Source organism: Mirounga leonina, unplaced genomic scaffold (genome assembly GCF_011800145.1).
Source record: "Mirounga leonina isolate KUSES-001 unplaced genomic scaffold, KU_Mleo_1.0 Mir_171, whole genome shotgun sequence".
Lineage (NCBI taxonomy): Eukaryota > Metazoa > Chordata > Mammalia > Carnivora > Phocidae > Mirounga > Mirounga leonina.
In genome coordinates this window covers 10,440,932-10,457,130 of record NW_023270436.1, presented here as the reverse complement: position 1 = coordinate 10,457,130, position 16,199 = coordinate 10,440,932, and the positions used below count along the sequence as shown (strand labels likewise).

Here is a 16,199-nt window from a genome sequence, read left to right as displayed (position 1 = left end):
CTCATCACAAGAAAAAAGAATTTAATTGTGTGTGGTGATGGGTGTTAACGAGACTCACTGTGATCACTTCATGATATACACAAATATCAACTCATTATGTTGTGCACCTAAAACTAATACGATGTGGTATGTCAATCCCATCTCAATGTTTTTAATTAAAAAAAAAGATTAAAAATTTTTTCAAGGCTGGAAATCTATATTTTCAGGCAACAAATCTAATTTTTAAATGTTGGCTCAACATTTTCAGACCAAATGAAACTCATCCAAGGGCTGGATTTGGAATCCAGACTGCTGGTTTGCAATTTTGGTTTTGGGAACATGACAGCCAAGTAACAATTCCAAAGGGATCCCCTTGTTCTCCTATAGCCCAGGGTCCTGGGGTGGGAACACCATCAGTATCCTCCCTCCTGGAATAGGCTATTCCCCTGAGACCTCGAAGTACTGAGTGGGAAAAGGGAGAAGCTCTGCCCTCAGGGGAGGCAGCTGCCTTGGAACACAAAGGAAATTCAACAGAGACTGGGGGTTGTAGGGTGAAGGGTAGGAGGCAACTTGGGAGACACTGGTTTAGGACACAGCAGTCAGAAGGGCCCGAGGCTCTGGCCTTAGAGGCAGAGCTCTCTGGTTCCACTGTCTTCACCATCCCAGGACCAGAGAAGGGACCCCAGGCTTCCCAGCCACGTCCCAGGGTCTCTACTGTCTAAGCCCTGCGTCTGGACGTGGCTGTCACATAAGTACTTGGCCTTATCTGAAGAGGCAAGGCTTCCTCAGGGTTAGAAAGGCCATGATCTTGCTTTTAAACCCGGGGAGGCTGAAGTGTGCACATGCTACCGTCCCAGGCACATGCCCTAAAGGAGTCTCATACACAGGAGATGCGCGAGCGTTCCCAGCAGCGTGATGTGTAATAGTGAAAACAGAAAAAACTTCGCAGGAGGGCGCGCACACGCACAATATATAACCATTTATGTAAAATGTTTCAACATGCAAAGCAATCGCACTTATTCGTGGTTTAAGGGAATAGGAAGTATAACTACAAAGATATGCGTGCGATGGTAAGCCTAGGTCAGGAAGGACCTCTGAGGGGAAAGGGAAATGACCTTGCAAAAAGATACAGAGATGGCTTCCATCTTATTCCTAATACTGCATCTCCTAAGTTGAAGGCCATGAGTGTTTAACCAGACTTCTAAAACTGTCCAAGTCCATTTTCTCCAACTGTGAATTTGCTTTTTAGAGGGTGCCGGGGACTCACCGAGGATGGCGAAAATGACCATGAAGAACAGCAGCAGCAGGAGGATGTCCATGAAGGGCGGCAGAGACTGGAAGATCTGCCGCAGGTTGCTGGGCAGAGAGCAGGACAGGAGGGGTGAAGCGGGGAGGGCTGCCTGGGACTCCATGGGCGAGACGGGGGCCTGGGGCTCCTGATTCACACAACATTACGTCCTACTGCACCCTAGTCTGTGACATCACGCTTAGCGTTTCCCCGGAGGACTTGCACTCAGTGGGTGAGAGGAAGACCGGGGGCAGGTGCGGCACATGCGGCCCCTCCCCCTGCTCGTAAGGCCCCAGCAGACAACGGCCCCGTGAGTATCGGAGGGAAGGGCAGAAGGCCAAGTGCACGACCTTGGGCACAAAGCTTCCCTGAGTGGGATGTGGGATGCATGAAGACATTTCGGGGCCACCTAATCCTGGGACACTTGCTTGCAGCTCTGAGGATGGGCCTAAAGAGTGAACTGCTAGCCTGTTCTCATCAACAGTGCCCCAGCCAAGAGATTCTCCAGACGGATTCTTCAGAACTAAGCTTAACTCCAGGCTGGTGGGCAGGCTGAGTCCAGCCCCCCAGGCTCAGTGGGGGTGTCAGCCTGCCGAGTCGCTCGGACTCTGTGGAGTTGCCTGCTTCGGGCTGCCGCCGCAGCTGTATTTGGGCAACTAATGTGCTCAGAGAGAGAGAAGCCAGCCCCAGAAGGCTGTAGGTAAGATGGCAGAGAGCCCCACACCGGGGGCCGGGAAACCAAATCGGAGCAGATTCCCGCCTTGTGCTCCGTATGGGTTGAGCGGCAAAGGGAAATGAGCGTGCTTATATTCTCCCAGCGTGCAGGACTGATCTTATCACTACTTGACTCACTGGGTCCTGCTCCACAGGCCCAGAGGGTCCAGGCCAGGCCACGATAGCGACCGTCTCGTCCCCCAGGCCTTACCGCCGGACGCCCCCGCAGTACCGACAGTCCACCAGGAAAATGCAGCGCAGCGCCCGGGTCACACGCACGTGGGACGTCTGCCGTACCAACACCACAATGGCCTCGATGAACTGCACCACCAGCACGGAGGTCTGGGGATGGACAGGCACAGAGCACCATCAGCCCCTCGAACCCAACCCCCCTCCCAAATACCCAGAACAGCGGGCCGGCCAGATCCTGCCCACTCTAGCCTCAAGAGGCCCTTCCCCTCTCTCCAGCTCTCTCTCAGGCCTCCCCAACATCAAGTAGCCCCTGGAGACAAGCCCTGTGGCTGCTGACACAGACGTGTGGCCCCAGGAGAAGGAAGCCACAGGCAGAGCTCCCAGCAGCTCAATGGGTAGTATTCCGAGCAAAACTGCCACTCTGCCCAGCCACGTCTGCCCACCCTCTGCCTTCAGCTCTCCCCACACCGCTGGGGCCTGCAGGGCATCCTGGTCTGCCATTCCTTGGGCGCATTCTCCTGGACAAGTGTGTGTGCTTTTTACACAGCAAAGTGCACTCTGCCGCGTTCCTGCTCACTGCACAGAGAGAGCTGTAGTTACTGGCTGCTGATCAGTGTGGGCTTGAAGGCCAGACAGACCTGGGTTTCAATCCCAAGCCTCTGGGATTTACATCCCATTCTCGTCTGGATGGCAGGGTGTAAACTAGGAAGAGTAACACGTCTCCCGCAAAGGCTGTCGTGCCAGGGCTTGGCACACACTAGATGCCAAATCACAATGGCTCCTGTTAGCATCACCATGACCTTCAGAGCAAGGCTCCATAAGGCGAGGATGGGCCCCAGGGTCACACTTCTGAGTGCAGGGCTCAGCCCATGGGGGATGTGGAATTGAACTGAAGACACAAGCTTGAAGGTGACGTGGAAGACAATGCCATACGGAGATGGACCCATCACCTTGACCATGGTCCGTTTGTGCCGGATGAAGGTATGGAGGCCCAGCCACCGCAACTTCATGCAGAGTTCAAACACAACCACCATCAGGGCGAACAGCTCCAGGGTCGCGTGGACCTGCAATCAAAGGGTGTGGGGGAGATATCGCATCACCAGCCCCACTGTCTCCCCGACCGGCGGTCACAGCCAGCTACCTCTTCCCCCTGAGGCTGAAGATGATGGGTGGCACTGCTAATCAGGTGCACTGCTCACCGGGAGCCAAGGTGTGCCCCATGGTCCTAAGTGAGGCAATCAGATGGCGCCCCGCCCTGGAATTTACCAGGGAGCCAGATCATGGGGGGTGGGAGGGGGTGCATTCATTCCAGCAGGGACTCCAGACGAGACTGGTGATTCATTGCTGCTCCTGAGTCCTCTGTGACCCCCACCCCCCCAGCCTCTCCGTTTTACATCCGCTCATAGTATCTGCCCTTCCAGAATGTTCCGTCAGGCGGGCCATGGGGACGGACACTCACGTAAATGCCGAGCCGGAGCGCGGGGACGGCGGGGGCCTCACACAGGGAGAGTAGCAGCAAGAGCAGGGCTGTGGACAGCTCCATCAGGTAGAAGAGGTGGTTGTGTGCAAAGAGGTAGGCCGCCAGCGCTTTGGCGTTCTTGGGGTGGGTGAAGAACTTGTCATTATTCTCGCCTTCCTGAGGAAACAAGAGCAGGGTGGGTGAACGGGCTTCAGGATGAGACCCCACAAGGTGCCGTGGGGGGCCGGGGGGCGGGCGGTGGGGAGGAGGAGGCCCCTGGCGACGAGCAAAGATTCAGGCCAGAGAAGGAAGATGATGGGAGATCGAAAGTATTATCTCTGGGGCGCCTGGGTGGCTCAGTCGTTAAGCGTCTGCCTTTGGCTCAGGTCATGATCCCAGGGTCTTGGGATCGAGTCCTGTGTTGGGCTCTGTGCTCCGCTGGAAGCCTGCTTCTCCCTCTCCCTCTGCCTGCCGCTCCCCCTGCTTGTGCTCTCTCTCTCTCTCAAATAAATAAATAAAATCTTCAAAAAAAAAAAGCATTATCTTCACCAAACTGCACCCCTGTCAAGTCTGCGGATGGGGCTCCTTCCTAAAAACCACCTGGAAGAATCAAAGAATAAATAGTCCCAAGAGAACGAACAGAGGCGACACGCGTGAGCCCCTCAGCGGCCAAACTGCCCTTCTCAGAAGCGTCCGTGGAACGTAAGGAGCTGGGGGTCTGGGGTGAGCAAACCCGGCTGGGTCCTGGCTTCCCCGCTCCTCCCTGGAGAACGCTCAGAAAGTTCCTTCCCCTTCTTCAACTACCAAGGGCTAACACATGTACTTAGTCATAAGGCTCCCGCAAGGCACCTAGGACGGTGTCTGGGGTACAGCAGACTTCCTGCAGATGTTACCTGTGATTACGATTATAAACGACACTAACATTGAGAAGAAAAGGAGCCTGAGAGTACCTTTAACATATATGTATGTATGTTCCACTTCTTACTTTCTTGACAATTTCGCCTCATTTCCTAAGCCCTGCACAATGACAGGCCTTGCCCTGACTCCTATGCCCCAACAGTAATGGGACAGGGACCGACCCTGGCTGAGTGCCCACCAGACCAGGCACCGTGCTCAGCCCCTTACCTGAGCCCTAGACCCTCCTTTACTCCTGACCACGGCCCTCTCTGGTAGGTGCTTTTATTATCCCATTTGACAGATGAGGAAATCGAGGTACAGAAGCTCCAGTAGCACCTGAGCTTATGGAGCTGGGCAGTCTGGGTCCCACGCCCTGGCTCTGTGATTAGTCTCCTGCTGCTGATGTGGAGACTAAATGACAGAGCCCCGGGAGCGGTCCACTTGTGACTACAAGAGATGACATTCTAGGGCCACTCTCCCTGTTAGGGTCAGCCTTCTGGTGGTGGTGGCTGTGGGGGGGGCGGGGGGGGCGGGGATCTTCACTGCCTCCCTGGAATTGGTAGGCACAGGGAAGAGGGTCACCCACCTCATCTGCTCCGTCACATCTGCACTCCATCCAGCAGCCAACTCGGAGTGGAAACTCACTTGGTAATGCTCTGCATGCATCGCCTTGCTTTAGCGCTTCAGAACTGGGAGCAATGCTGCCCCCCCGCCTACCCCACCCCAACCTGGCCTGGAGACATCTGCTCATCACCCCTGGGGGTGCTGCTGGCAACTAGCGTGCAAATCCCGGGGTGCCACACAACACCCTAAAATGCACAGAAGATGCCCCCACCACAAAGAGTTATCCGGCCCCAAATGTCAGCAGTGCTGAGCTGAGAGCACCTGGCTCGTTCACTTCCAGCACAGACACTCAGCATAGACTCTTCCTGCTGGCTTCATTTCCTGGAGGGGAAAGTGGTGGAGCCAGAATGGACACCCAGGTCTCCTGACCCAGAGCCCTCTGGAAGCATTCCAGCTGTCCTGGAATGAGGTCAGACCTTCAACTCTTCCAGCTATTCGGCTCTTCTGGGATGAAGGCCACCCTCCCCATGCTCACAACCCTTATTCCAGGGAGGTGAGACTAACCCACACCACAGCGATTCCGGCCAAAGCCGCAGGCTGCAGGAAGGAGGGCTCTGGGCCCAGAGGGGCCCACTGTGCTATGGAAAGCACTCTGGCCTGGCAAGGGACATTGTCAACTCTCACCCAGCACGATGCCTGGTACACACAGTAGGTGTTTAATGGATGTTTGGTAGGATGAACTACTCCTGCCAGAGATCACTTCCCCAGGCCCCAGCTTGCCCGGGGACTGCCCAGTAGCCGCGGGGCGGCGAGCTCTGACCTCAGCTGTGGTTTGCAGGGTAGCTTTGAGCGAGTCACTTCCCTGAAGCCAGACACATCACTACCCTCATTACCAAAAAATAAAGACAAGCCACAGACTCGACAGGGGCAGACCAGACAAAGGGAACAAACATCCTGGCAGTCAAACGGCAGGCACACTTGGCAAGCCTCGCTCACGGTCCTGTGATCTGTGCAGGGCTGTGGTTTGTACCAGCACCACCGTGGCTGGGGGGACACGCAGGGGGGCCTGGGAAGCTTCGGGCTTAGATTACTAGAAAATGCAATTCTCGGGTAATGTCTTCCAGTAAATAGCCAGGAATGAAGGTCTAGCTAGCGGAAACCACTGACAGGGGGGCTCGGGTTTTACCTCTAGGATGAGGAAATGCCAGGCGAGACAGAAGATAAGGTCTCTAGCACCAAGGATAGAGTGAAATATTACTCATGGCACTGGATTCTGATCCAAACTCCAAGAACACTGGCCTTGTTTCCTCGCTGACGATCATGAACTAGATTAGGAGAAATAAGAAGACAGGCCAGTTGTCTATGACTTCTGGCTTCGCTCTCTGCTCCCTGGGGCAGAAATTCCACCCAGGAAACAAGTACTGTCTCAGAGGCACGAGGACTGTGGAGCAGAGCAGAGCACACGACTGCCGAGGATGAGCGAGTCAACAGGTAAAATTGGGGAAGAGCGGAAACCACAGGCACCAGGTACCCTTCAAGCGGCAAGGGGCCAATTACCCAAGCACACCAACCACCTGGTTCAGGGGCCATGCTGCAGCTCAGCCGCAGAGCAGGAGAAAGAAGACTATCTGACACCAAAACAGCCAGCCACGGCTACTATTCTGAGGCATCCAGGTTCTGCTTTTATTTTTATTATTTTTAAAAAACGATGCATTGTTGGTAAGATAATTCAAATAACACACAGGACTATAAGGCAATAAAAATTCTGTCAGCCAAAGATAATCACCTTTAATATTTAGATGAATAACTTTCCAGATGTAAGTGGGGATCTGTGCGCACGTGCGCGCGCACACAGATATATGTTGCTATATATGTGTATGAACCTAAGTGTGTGTGTGTGTGTATAAATGTTATACAAAAATTATCACACTACACCTGCAGTTCTGTAGCCTCTTTTTCCACAACCACATGGCCCATTTTCAAATGGATACATGTGGTCACATATAGAAATGAAGCAACAATGTACAGAAGAAAGAGCATCATTTTTTTTTTTTTAAAGGTTTTATTTATTTGACAGAGAGAAAGACAGCAAGAGAGGGAACACAAGCAGGGGGAGCGGGAGGGGGAGAAGCAGGCTTCCCGTGGAGCAGGGAGCCTGATGTGGGGCTCGATCCCAGGACTCTGGGATCATGACCTGAGCCGAAGGCAGACGCTTAACGACTGAGCCACCCAGGCGCCCGAAAGAGCATCATTTGGAGATGAGCTGGACATGGTTTAAATCCACGCTTTGTAACTTACTAGCTGGGTGGCCTTGGACTCCTTTAGCTCCCCTGAGTGTCAGTTGCTAGTCTGTAAATGGGAGACAATCAAGCCACCTTGGGGGGAGGGGGGTTGTTAGAATGCGGCCCACTTAAAAACAGGTATTTTTATTACTAATGTTCTCAGCCGCTTAAGGAGAGAAGAGATTACCAGATTTCTGAAGTCCCCCAGGCCATCCTACCTCTGTGTTTTGACCCATCCCGTGCTCTTCTCCAGCATCTAGTGAACCTTGGAGAAGGTGACGGTGCGCGGGGATCCCTGGGGGATCAACAGGCATGCCTGAGCTCGCCAAAATGTCCCTGAAACATTTCTATTGCTTTAACCTGGATCGGAATGCACCTGCTGAGAGGTACAACTCCTGTGACGCTGCATAAAACATGAGACGCATAGAGGCGCCTGGGTGGCTCAGTCGGTTAAGCATCTGCCTTCGGCTCAGGTCATGATCCCAGGGTCCTGGGATCGAGCCCCACATCGGGCTCCGTGCTCAGCGGGGAGCCTGCTTCTCCCTCTGCCTCTGCCTCTGCCTGCAGCTCTCTCTGCTTGTGCTCTCTCTCTGACAAATAAATAAATAAAACACTAAAAAAAAAAAAAAAAAAAAAGAGAAGCATAAAGACAACTGAACGACTACTGAATACCCAAATGCAATGAAATCTTTCAAAAGAAGTAACAAAACACATACTTGCAATGTGAGAGTTGCTTCAAAGAGAAAAGACTAGGGAAAATTATGATTCGAATGAATTTCAGAAAGATTCCATTTCCTCACCTAGACTCTTACTCCGTGCACACAAGAAACAGAAATCTTACAGTGACAAGAAGGGCAAGATTAAAATGGCGATGCCACAGATGGGGAGACAGGCAGTTAAGGAGGCAATATCCCCTTTGGAGAACACTCGGTAACTGTACATCAAGGGCCCTAAAAATGTTGATTCCTCCCCATCTGGTAATTCCACTTCCTAGAGGCTTGCCTAATAAAACAATCCTGGATATTAAAGAGAGAAAGAGAAATAGCTCTTTGCATAGATGGTCCTCGGATTATAATTTATAATAGGGAAATGCATGATATATAATAAGGGAAGCATAAAAAGGGAAAATATTCAGCCTTATCAGGATAGTTTAAGTAAATTAGGATACATTTACCAGATATAATGATAAAGTCATCAAAATCTGTTTATAGGAGTTATAATAAACTAAGAAAAAAGCTTCTGCTACACACTATGGGAAAGAAAAGACTATACAACTGTAGATACCACGTGACTTTAAAATTACAAAACACATAAAACCTATGTATTATTCTTCAGTAATGTTGACAGTGACTTAGGTGAATGTTTTTTTCCACAGCCCCTTTGTGCCTAAACTTACCGCAATGAGCACGTATTACTTCTAATATTTTAGAAAGTATTTTTTTTTGAAAGAGAAAACAACAACAACAAAAAACAACCAAGTACCAAGCAAGAAACAGCAAACATGAAAGCAAGAGCAAATTAACAGGAAAGGAATAAAGGTGTCTAAGTTCCCATACTGGGCTGACAAACCCCTGCTATAGTGTAACGTATTTAGAGAAACTCCCCCTCAAGAACTGGATGCCAGTGTGCCCCTGAGAAGGGGGACCAGGGCAGGGAAGGCCAAGCGGATAGACTCAGGGAGACTCGGGGGCAGGCAGGGCCACATCCTGGGGGGTCACAAGAAAGCCCACGCACATCGCCCTCCCCATCTGGGCACGATCGTGCTGGCTCTCCCCATCTTACAGATGAGAAGCTCACACATGGAGCAGGGACAGGAACCGGAGCCAGAACTGAACTTCTGGGGATGTAACAGAGCCCTGGCTATGCGACTCGGCCAACAGGCACCGGAAACAGAGATCCCGATCGGAGATACTCACCTGGAGGTAGATTGCTGCCTCTTGATAATTGATCTCCCAGTTGTGACCGGTGGGACTCTCACCCCCTGAGCCTAGACTGGCGGTCCGGGAGTCGTGGATGGCATAGCTGCCTCCATCTGCATAGGAAGAAGAGAGAGATTCACTTACAACCCTGGCTCAAGAGGATAAAGACACCATTCACCAGAAGAAAAGGCTCGTATGCTCACACATATATCCCATTATCTACAAGTCAATGCTCGATCCCGTGGAATAATAGCAAGGATTAGCGTGGCTAATTAAAACTGCTTTTCATTCTCTCGTTAAATGAAAAAAGCAAGTGCAAAAGAACACATATAATATGCTATCGTTTCTGTAAAAAAAAAAAAGGGAGGGAACAAGAAAACATACAGATATCTATCTTTACAAAAAGAAACAAAAAGGATAAATTTACTTAGAAGGGGTGTGGGGAGCAGCAAAGAAGTGTCACTCAAAGGAAGTGAACTTTTTGAACATTTTTAAAAAAAGATTTATTTATTTATTTTAGAGAGCGAGTGAGCGAGCAGGAGGGGCTGAGGGAGAGGGAGGGAGAGAGAATCTCAAGCAGACTCTGCACTGAGCATGGAGCCTGCTGACGCGGGATCAGATCATGACCTGAGCCAAAATAAAAAGCCGGGACACTTAACCGACCGAGCCACTCAGGTGCCCCTTTTTTGTACACTTTTGACTTTTGGAAGCATGTTAATATTCTACTTGGTTAAAACATAAAAATAATTGGATTTGTTCCCTGGTGCAGGGTCATCTGTATTTTTTTTTCCCTGCTGACGCCCATGCCTCTTTACTTCCATAACACAGAACCCATCTGCCTTTGGAGAACATCCTCTCCCTACTCTCCACCCATTCTTTGTCTCTGACTGACTCCACCCCTGGCTCCACGGCAGGTGCAGTTAAAGCACCTCACTTCCCTGGACAGGGACTGATCCAGGGGGTGCTGTCCCAAGCCTAGCCAATCAGGGCTGAACTTGGACTTTCCCTGGACCACTGGGGACAGAGGGGCTCTTGCCCTGTTGCTGCGGGTCGCTGCCTCCACCCCACCATGTGAGGGAAGCCTGCCTGGGAAGGAAGCCAACAGGGAACAAAAGAATCACAGAGATAACATTAGTTTCACCCTGGGATTGAGAGATGCCTGATAGCCACCTCCTAGCATTTCCAAAATCTGAGCCTATAAAGGTCCTTTTATACTTAAGCCTGTCTGAACTGGGTTTGTCACAACCCTCAAGTGTGTCTACTGATACATAGTAAGCAAAGGCACCGAGAAATGACTTTCAACTTGTTAATTTATTGGGAAGTTTTATCATCATCTAGGATGAGAATCTGGTTGCCCACAATTCACACTCAAACTGATCCACCTCCAAAAAAAATAAAGAATGAAATATGTTTGGATAAGGAGATATGCAGAGGTGGCAGGAAGCAGATGTGTAAAGCTCACCAAATAGACAGGAAAGGGGAGAAAACTGGCAGGGGTCCTATGGCTGCAGGGTCATACCTGGTCCTTCTAAGCTTGAACTGCCAGCCAAGGGCAGTCGGGTCCACTTCTAAAAACAACTTTATGTAGATATATTTGACACACAGTAAAATGCAGAATCCGACATATTCTGATACATGCACACACTTGTGAAACCATCACTATAATCAAGATCACACATCCATCACCCCTTCATGCCCACCCCTGCCCATCCATGCCCCGGCAACAACTGATCTGTGCTCTGTCACCATTAGATGGATCTGCATCTCAGAATTTTACACAGATAAAATCACGGAGTACGTATGCCTTTTTGGTTTGGCTTCTCTCCCTCAGGGTAACTACTTTGAAATTCATCCATGTTGTATGGTGTGTTGGTAGCTCATTCTGGTGTTTTGGCTGAGTAGTATTCTATGGTATGGCTATACCTCGGTTTATCCAATCACCTGTTGGTAGACACTGAGATTGCTTCCAGTTTGGGGCTATTTCAAATGAAGCTGTTATGAACATGCATGCACAGGGCTTTGCATGGACACAGGCTTTCAATTCTTTTGCGTAAATACCTAGCGGTGAAATAGCTAGATCGTATGTTTAGCTTTTTAAGAAACTGCCAGACTGTTTTCCAAATGACTTGCAGTGCAGGGGAGTCCCCATTCCTCCACACCCTCACCCATACCTCACATGCTCAGTCTTCTTAATCTTGACCATTCTAATACTTCTAATATGCATTAGGACTAATAATCTTGAGCGTCCTTCCATATGCCTATTTGCCATTTGCTTGTTTTAGTTGAAGCATCTTCAAATCTTTTGTTTCTTTTTTGGGTTATTTTCTTATTTTTGAATTTTGAGATTGTGTGTGTATATATATATATAATATATACACACACATACACATATACATGTATCCTCTAAATATACACAAGTCTTTATCTATTATTAATATATTCACTCCAGCTTTTGATTATTTCTTTTTTAAATTTTATTTTATTATGTTATGTTAGTCACCATACAATACATCATTAGTTTTAGATGAAGTGTTCCATGATTCATTGTTTTCATATAACACCCAGTGCTCCATGCAGTACGTGCCCTCCTTAATACCCATCACCAGGCTAACCCATCCCCCCACCCCCCTCCCCTCTAGAACCCTCAGTTTGTTTCTTGGAGTCCACAGTCTCTCTGATTATTTCTCCTGACTAGTGATTAGTGTAGCTTTTTCTATTCTTTTACTTTTAATCTCTTAGTGTCTTTATATTTAAACTGTGTTTCTTGGAGGCAGCATATGGTTTGATCTTGCTTCCCCCATCCAGTCTGAAAATCTCTGCCTTTTAACTGGAGTATTTAGATTATTCATATTTAATGTAATTATAGATAGAGTTAAGATTTAAATATAGTGTCTTGCTCTTTTTTTATAGTTGTCCCATCTGTTCGTTGTTCCCTTTTCTGCCTTCTTTTGGATCACTGAATATTTATTTATTTATTTTTATTTTTTTTTTCTTAAAGATTTTATTTGAGAGAGAGAGACACAGAGAGAGAGGGAACACAAGCAGGGGGAGTGGGAGAGGGAGAAGCAGACTCCCCACTGAGCAGGGAGCCCAACGCAGGGCTCGATCCCAGGACCCCGGGACCATGACCTGAGCCAGAGGCAGACACTCAACGACTGAGCCACCCAGGCGCCCCTAAATATATTGTCTTGCTATTTTTTTATAGTTGTCCCATCTGTTCTTTGTTCCCTTTTTCTGCCTTCTTTTGGATCACTGAATATTTATTATGATTCCATTTTATCTCCTTTGTTGGCTTAGCTACAGTGCTTTCTTCTGTTATTTAGAAGTTGCTTTAGGGTTTACAGTACACATTTTTAATTTACCACAGTCTATTTTCAAGTGATATTGTGTCACTTCATGCATAGGATAAGAACCTTTTCCTTATAACAGTACACTTCCCTCTCTCCGCTCCCAACCTTCAGGCTTCTGGAAACACAGGGATTTCCAGTTCAGAGATCTACTCCGGATTGAGCTTCATCTCCATTGCTAGGATATGTAACTAGGAGAATCTTTCTGGAAGGGACTGCACCAATGGAAGCACATAAGAAAAGTAAGGGTTAACACCACTTGTGAGCTCTGTGCTTTGTGCTCCATGTTGATGTAATCCTTACAATCCCAAACAGTATGTACTATCATAAATGCTACTGCATGAGGAGATTAAGCAATTCACCCAAGGTCACACAGCTCTAAGGGGCCAAGCCGGGATTTGACCCCAGGCAGCCTGGTTCCAGAACAGATGCATTTAACCACTATGCCCTACGACCACCCTCTAAGAGAGAGGAGTCTGGGAAGAAGGACATCTGACAATAGTTTTTAACCAGTGGTAATAAACATTTATTGAGGCTTACCGCATGCCAAAACTTATGCTGTGGCAGACTGTATTTTCCAAATCCAGCCACAGCATGATCTTTCATCCTACGTGCTCTTCTAGAACCTTGCTACTTCCCCACAAACGGGTGGGGCCTGTGTCTCCCTCTTGAAACCAGGTGAGACTTTGTGCCTATCTTGACCAATGCAGGATGGAGGACATAATGCTAATGACTTCTGAGGCTAGGTCATAAGTACGTCCCCATCTTTTTCTACTGGGACCCTTGGTCTTGGAACCTAGCCACCATGTTGTGTGGCGGAGAGGCCCGGGGAGAAAAAGCAAGGCCTCCTGTCCACAGCCCAGCTGAGCCCCCAGCCCCCAGCCTGCAACTTGCCAGTCAGGTGAATGAGCCATCTCAAAACCAAATCCTCTAGCCCCAGACAAGTGTCCAAACTGACACCACGTGGCGCAGAGATAAGCCCCTCCATCAGACCCTGCCCAAACTGCAGGCTCTTGCACAAAATATCTCAAGGCAATATCTGCTATCTTCAGGCACTATGTTTTAGGATGCTCTGCTGTAGAGCGATAGATAACACATATCTAAGTGCTTTATACCCACTGACCTACATAATGCTCCTGACAATCCTGCAGAAAGGCCAGGTACCTTCCTGAGGCCAAGCTGCGAGCGGGAAGCAGGGCTGGAAGACCGAACTGGGTGATTAGTTCCTCGTCAGCAGGCTACGTGCCCCTTCCGTTTCTTCTTGAGAAATGGAAGCCTCGAAAGGGTGTCAGCGTAGTGCCAAAAAAAGGAAATATACAGCAGCAGTTCCATCCCTCGATGAAGTTACAAACAGGAGGTGGCACATCTGGCTGCAGCTCGCCCTTGACCGTTCTGGTCCTTCTCTACCGGAGGTTTTCCCGACGCCGCTCCCAGTGTCCATTTCTGGAAGAACTAAGCCCTAGGCGCGGACAGGAGAAGGTCAAACTGCCTTCCTGGATGTGCTGGTGTGGACCAGGGAAGCAGGAGCTGAAATGTGCCTCCCCAGTAGGCGAAGCCGCCGGCAGGCAGCTGGACGGTGCTGTGACCTCGCGTGCCTGCGCCCGCCATCCGCGACCTTCACACGCCATGGCAGTTCTAGGTGAAAGAAATCACGGGGCCGGTGTGGGGTGGGCGGCGATGAGCCGGCACAGATGGCAGCGGACATTAGTGCCACTTGCCCAGCCGGTACTAGACGCTGGCATCTGTGTGAGCCCCTGCCTCAGAGAGCCTCTGTGCGAACCTTCCCAGCCCTTCCTCCCTCTCGGGGCTCTCGGCAGATGGATCCAGCTTCCTCCTCCCACGCAGGAGCTCCCTCAGGCCTCCCAGTTTCTCCCCTCTGGCCTTCATCACTTCCACCACACACCACTGTGCCCAGGGGGGCTACGGCATACCCCCGCGCGGGCCGCTCCTCGCCACCCGAGCACCTCACTCACGCTCACACCAGTGGGTTTTTATCTGGGAGCAGGTGCCCCGTGGCATCTTCCCCTCAAAGCCCCAAACAACAGCTCCTTCCCATTTCTGAAATCCACAGGGACCACTGGGACGGGGAGAAGGACCAGGCTTCCAGGCTTTGATGGAAAGCTTTGACATTGCCTTGCTCTCCACCATCATGGCCAGTGAGTCACCAGCTCTGGCAGGATCTCCTCTCTCAAACCCATCTCCACTCCCCACCTTCGCTGGCCTCCTGCCTTTCACCTACAAGACAGCAACAGCCCCCAGACTGGCTCTCGCTGCCCCGGGCCTTTCCCGGCCACCTGACCCCAGGCATCTTGGTGGAGGATGAGGTCGGCAAAGCATCAATTAAGTCATGCTCTGCTGCTTAAAATCTCGAATGGCTTGCCCTCAGGAAAAACTCAGACTTCTTCACCCTGCAAGGAGCTGATACGCATCCGGGCAAGCAAGGGTCTTTGGAATCACATTCCTTCCCAAGCTCTAACAGACGGGTAGCTCGTCAGCCTGGCGCTTACGGGCGGGGCTCCAGAGGGCAGCTGGTTACTATGGAGTGCTGAGGACGCGGGGGGCCCCAAGTGACAGCGAGCACCACAGAGATAAAACGTGTGCTCCTAGGCCACAGATGTGTGAGAGCAGACGTGTTGCAGGGCTGCAAAGGGCAGAACGAGGACCCCAGAGGGGATGTAACAGGGAGGGCCTTTCCACCAAGCAGAGCTGACCAACGATGCCCTGGGCAGCGGGGGCTTTAGCTGTCATGTCTGCTTTGCTAAAGTAAGTTAGCAAATGCTAGGCCCCATTACAGCAGGGCACATAGTTGTTATTTCATTCTAAATATGATCTGTAAGTTGAAATAATTCTTCATAAAATTATTTTAAACCAACAATTGCCTTGTTCAAGCACTCATTTGTTTGGTGGGCATCCCCGGGGCAGCGGGGACTGGAGGTACCTGGAGAGCCCCGGCCCTGCAGGGGTACCTGTCCGCTGAGGCAGCAAGTGCCCCATCACCAGGGGGACTCAAGAAGAGGTTCTACAGCCATCCATGGGGATGTTTCAACACAAAGGAGGTTCACTCAGCAAGTAGGGCGTTGGACCAGCTGCCCTTGCAATTCCCAGCATCTATGTATTTACAGGTACATAGAGACTCCGAAGGGATAGGCAGGTAGGAGCAGATGGCCTTAAAGACAACTCAAAATTCATGAGCTTCCCGTGGGGCAGGGCCCAGCCGCCTAGACCTTGCTAGTCATCAACAGCCTTCCACAAACACTGCCTGGATGCACGGATAGGGTAAGGGCGTCTCTTAGCACACTCTTCCCTCTCCCTCCCCTGATTAACTGCAGCCCCACAGATCTACAGAGCCCAGAGCTCAGCAACTCAGCCTCTGACTAAATAAGGGACCTTCGCACTTACACCCCATATCCCCTGTGCCAGGCACTCTCCTACACACTCCATATACACATGAACTTCATCCTCCCAACTGACCATGATTGTCCCCATTTTACGGACGAGGCAATGGCAGCACAGAGCCATGTGTGAACTTGCCCCAGGTCTCACACATTTAGAAAGTGA

At 50.3% G+C, this 16,199-nt stretch overlaps 1 protein-coding gene across 4 annotated transcripts in view; it reads right to left on the bottom strand.

Moving 5' to 3' along the window:
- TPCN1 (two pore segment channel 1) overlaps positions 1-16,199 on the bottom strand; it is a 65,160-nt gene that overhangs the window by 20,587 nt on the left and 28,374 nt on the right. For all 4 annotated transcript variants that reach the window (XM_035017051.1, XM_035017050.1, XM_035017052.1 and 1 more), the window contains exons 3-7: positions 9,292-9,407; positions 3,633-3,809; positions 3,124-3,237; positions 2,193-2,323; positions 1,247-1,335 (exon numbers count right to left, since the gene is read on the bottom strand). In XM_035017051.1, the coding sequence (XP_034872942.1) occupies positions 1,247-1,335; positions 2,193-2,323; positions 3,124-3,237; positions 3,633-3,809; positions 9,292-9,407 (627 nt within the window). The remainder of the gene's footprint in view (positions 1-1,246; positions 1,336-2,192; positions 2,324-3,123; positions 3,238-3,632; positions 3,810-9,291; positions 9,408-16,199) is intronic.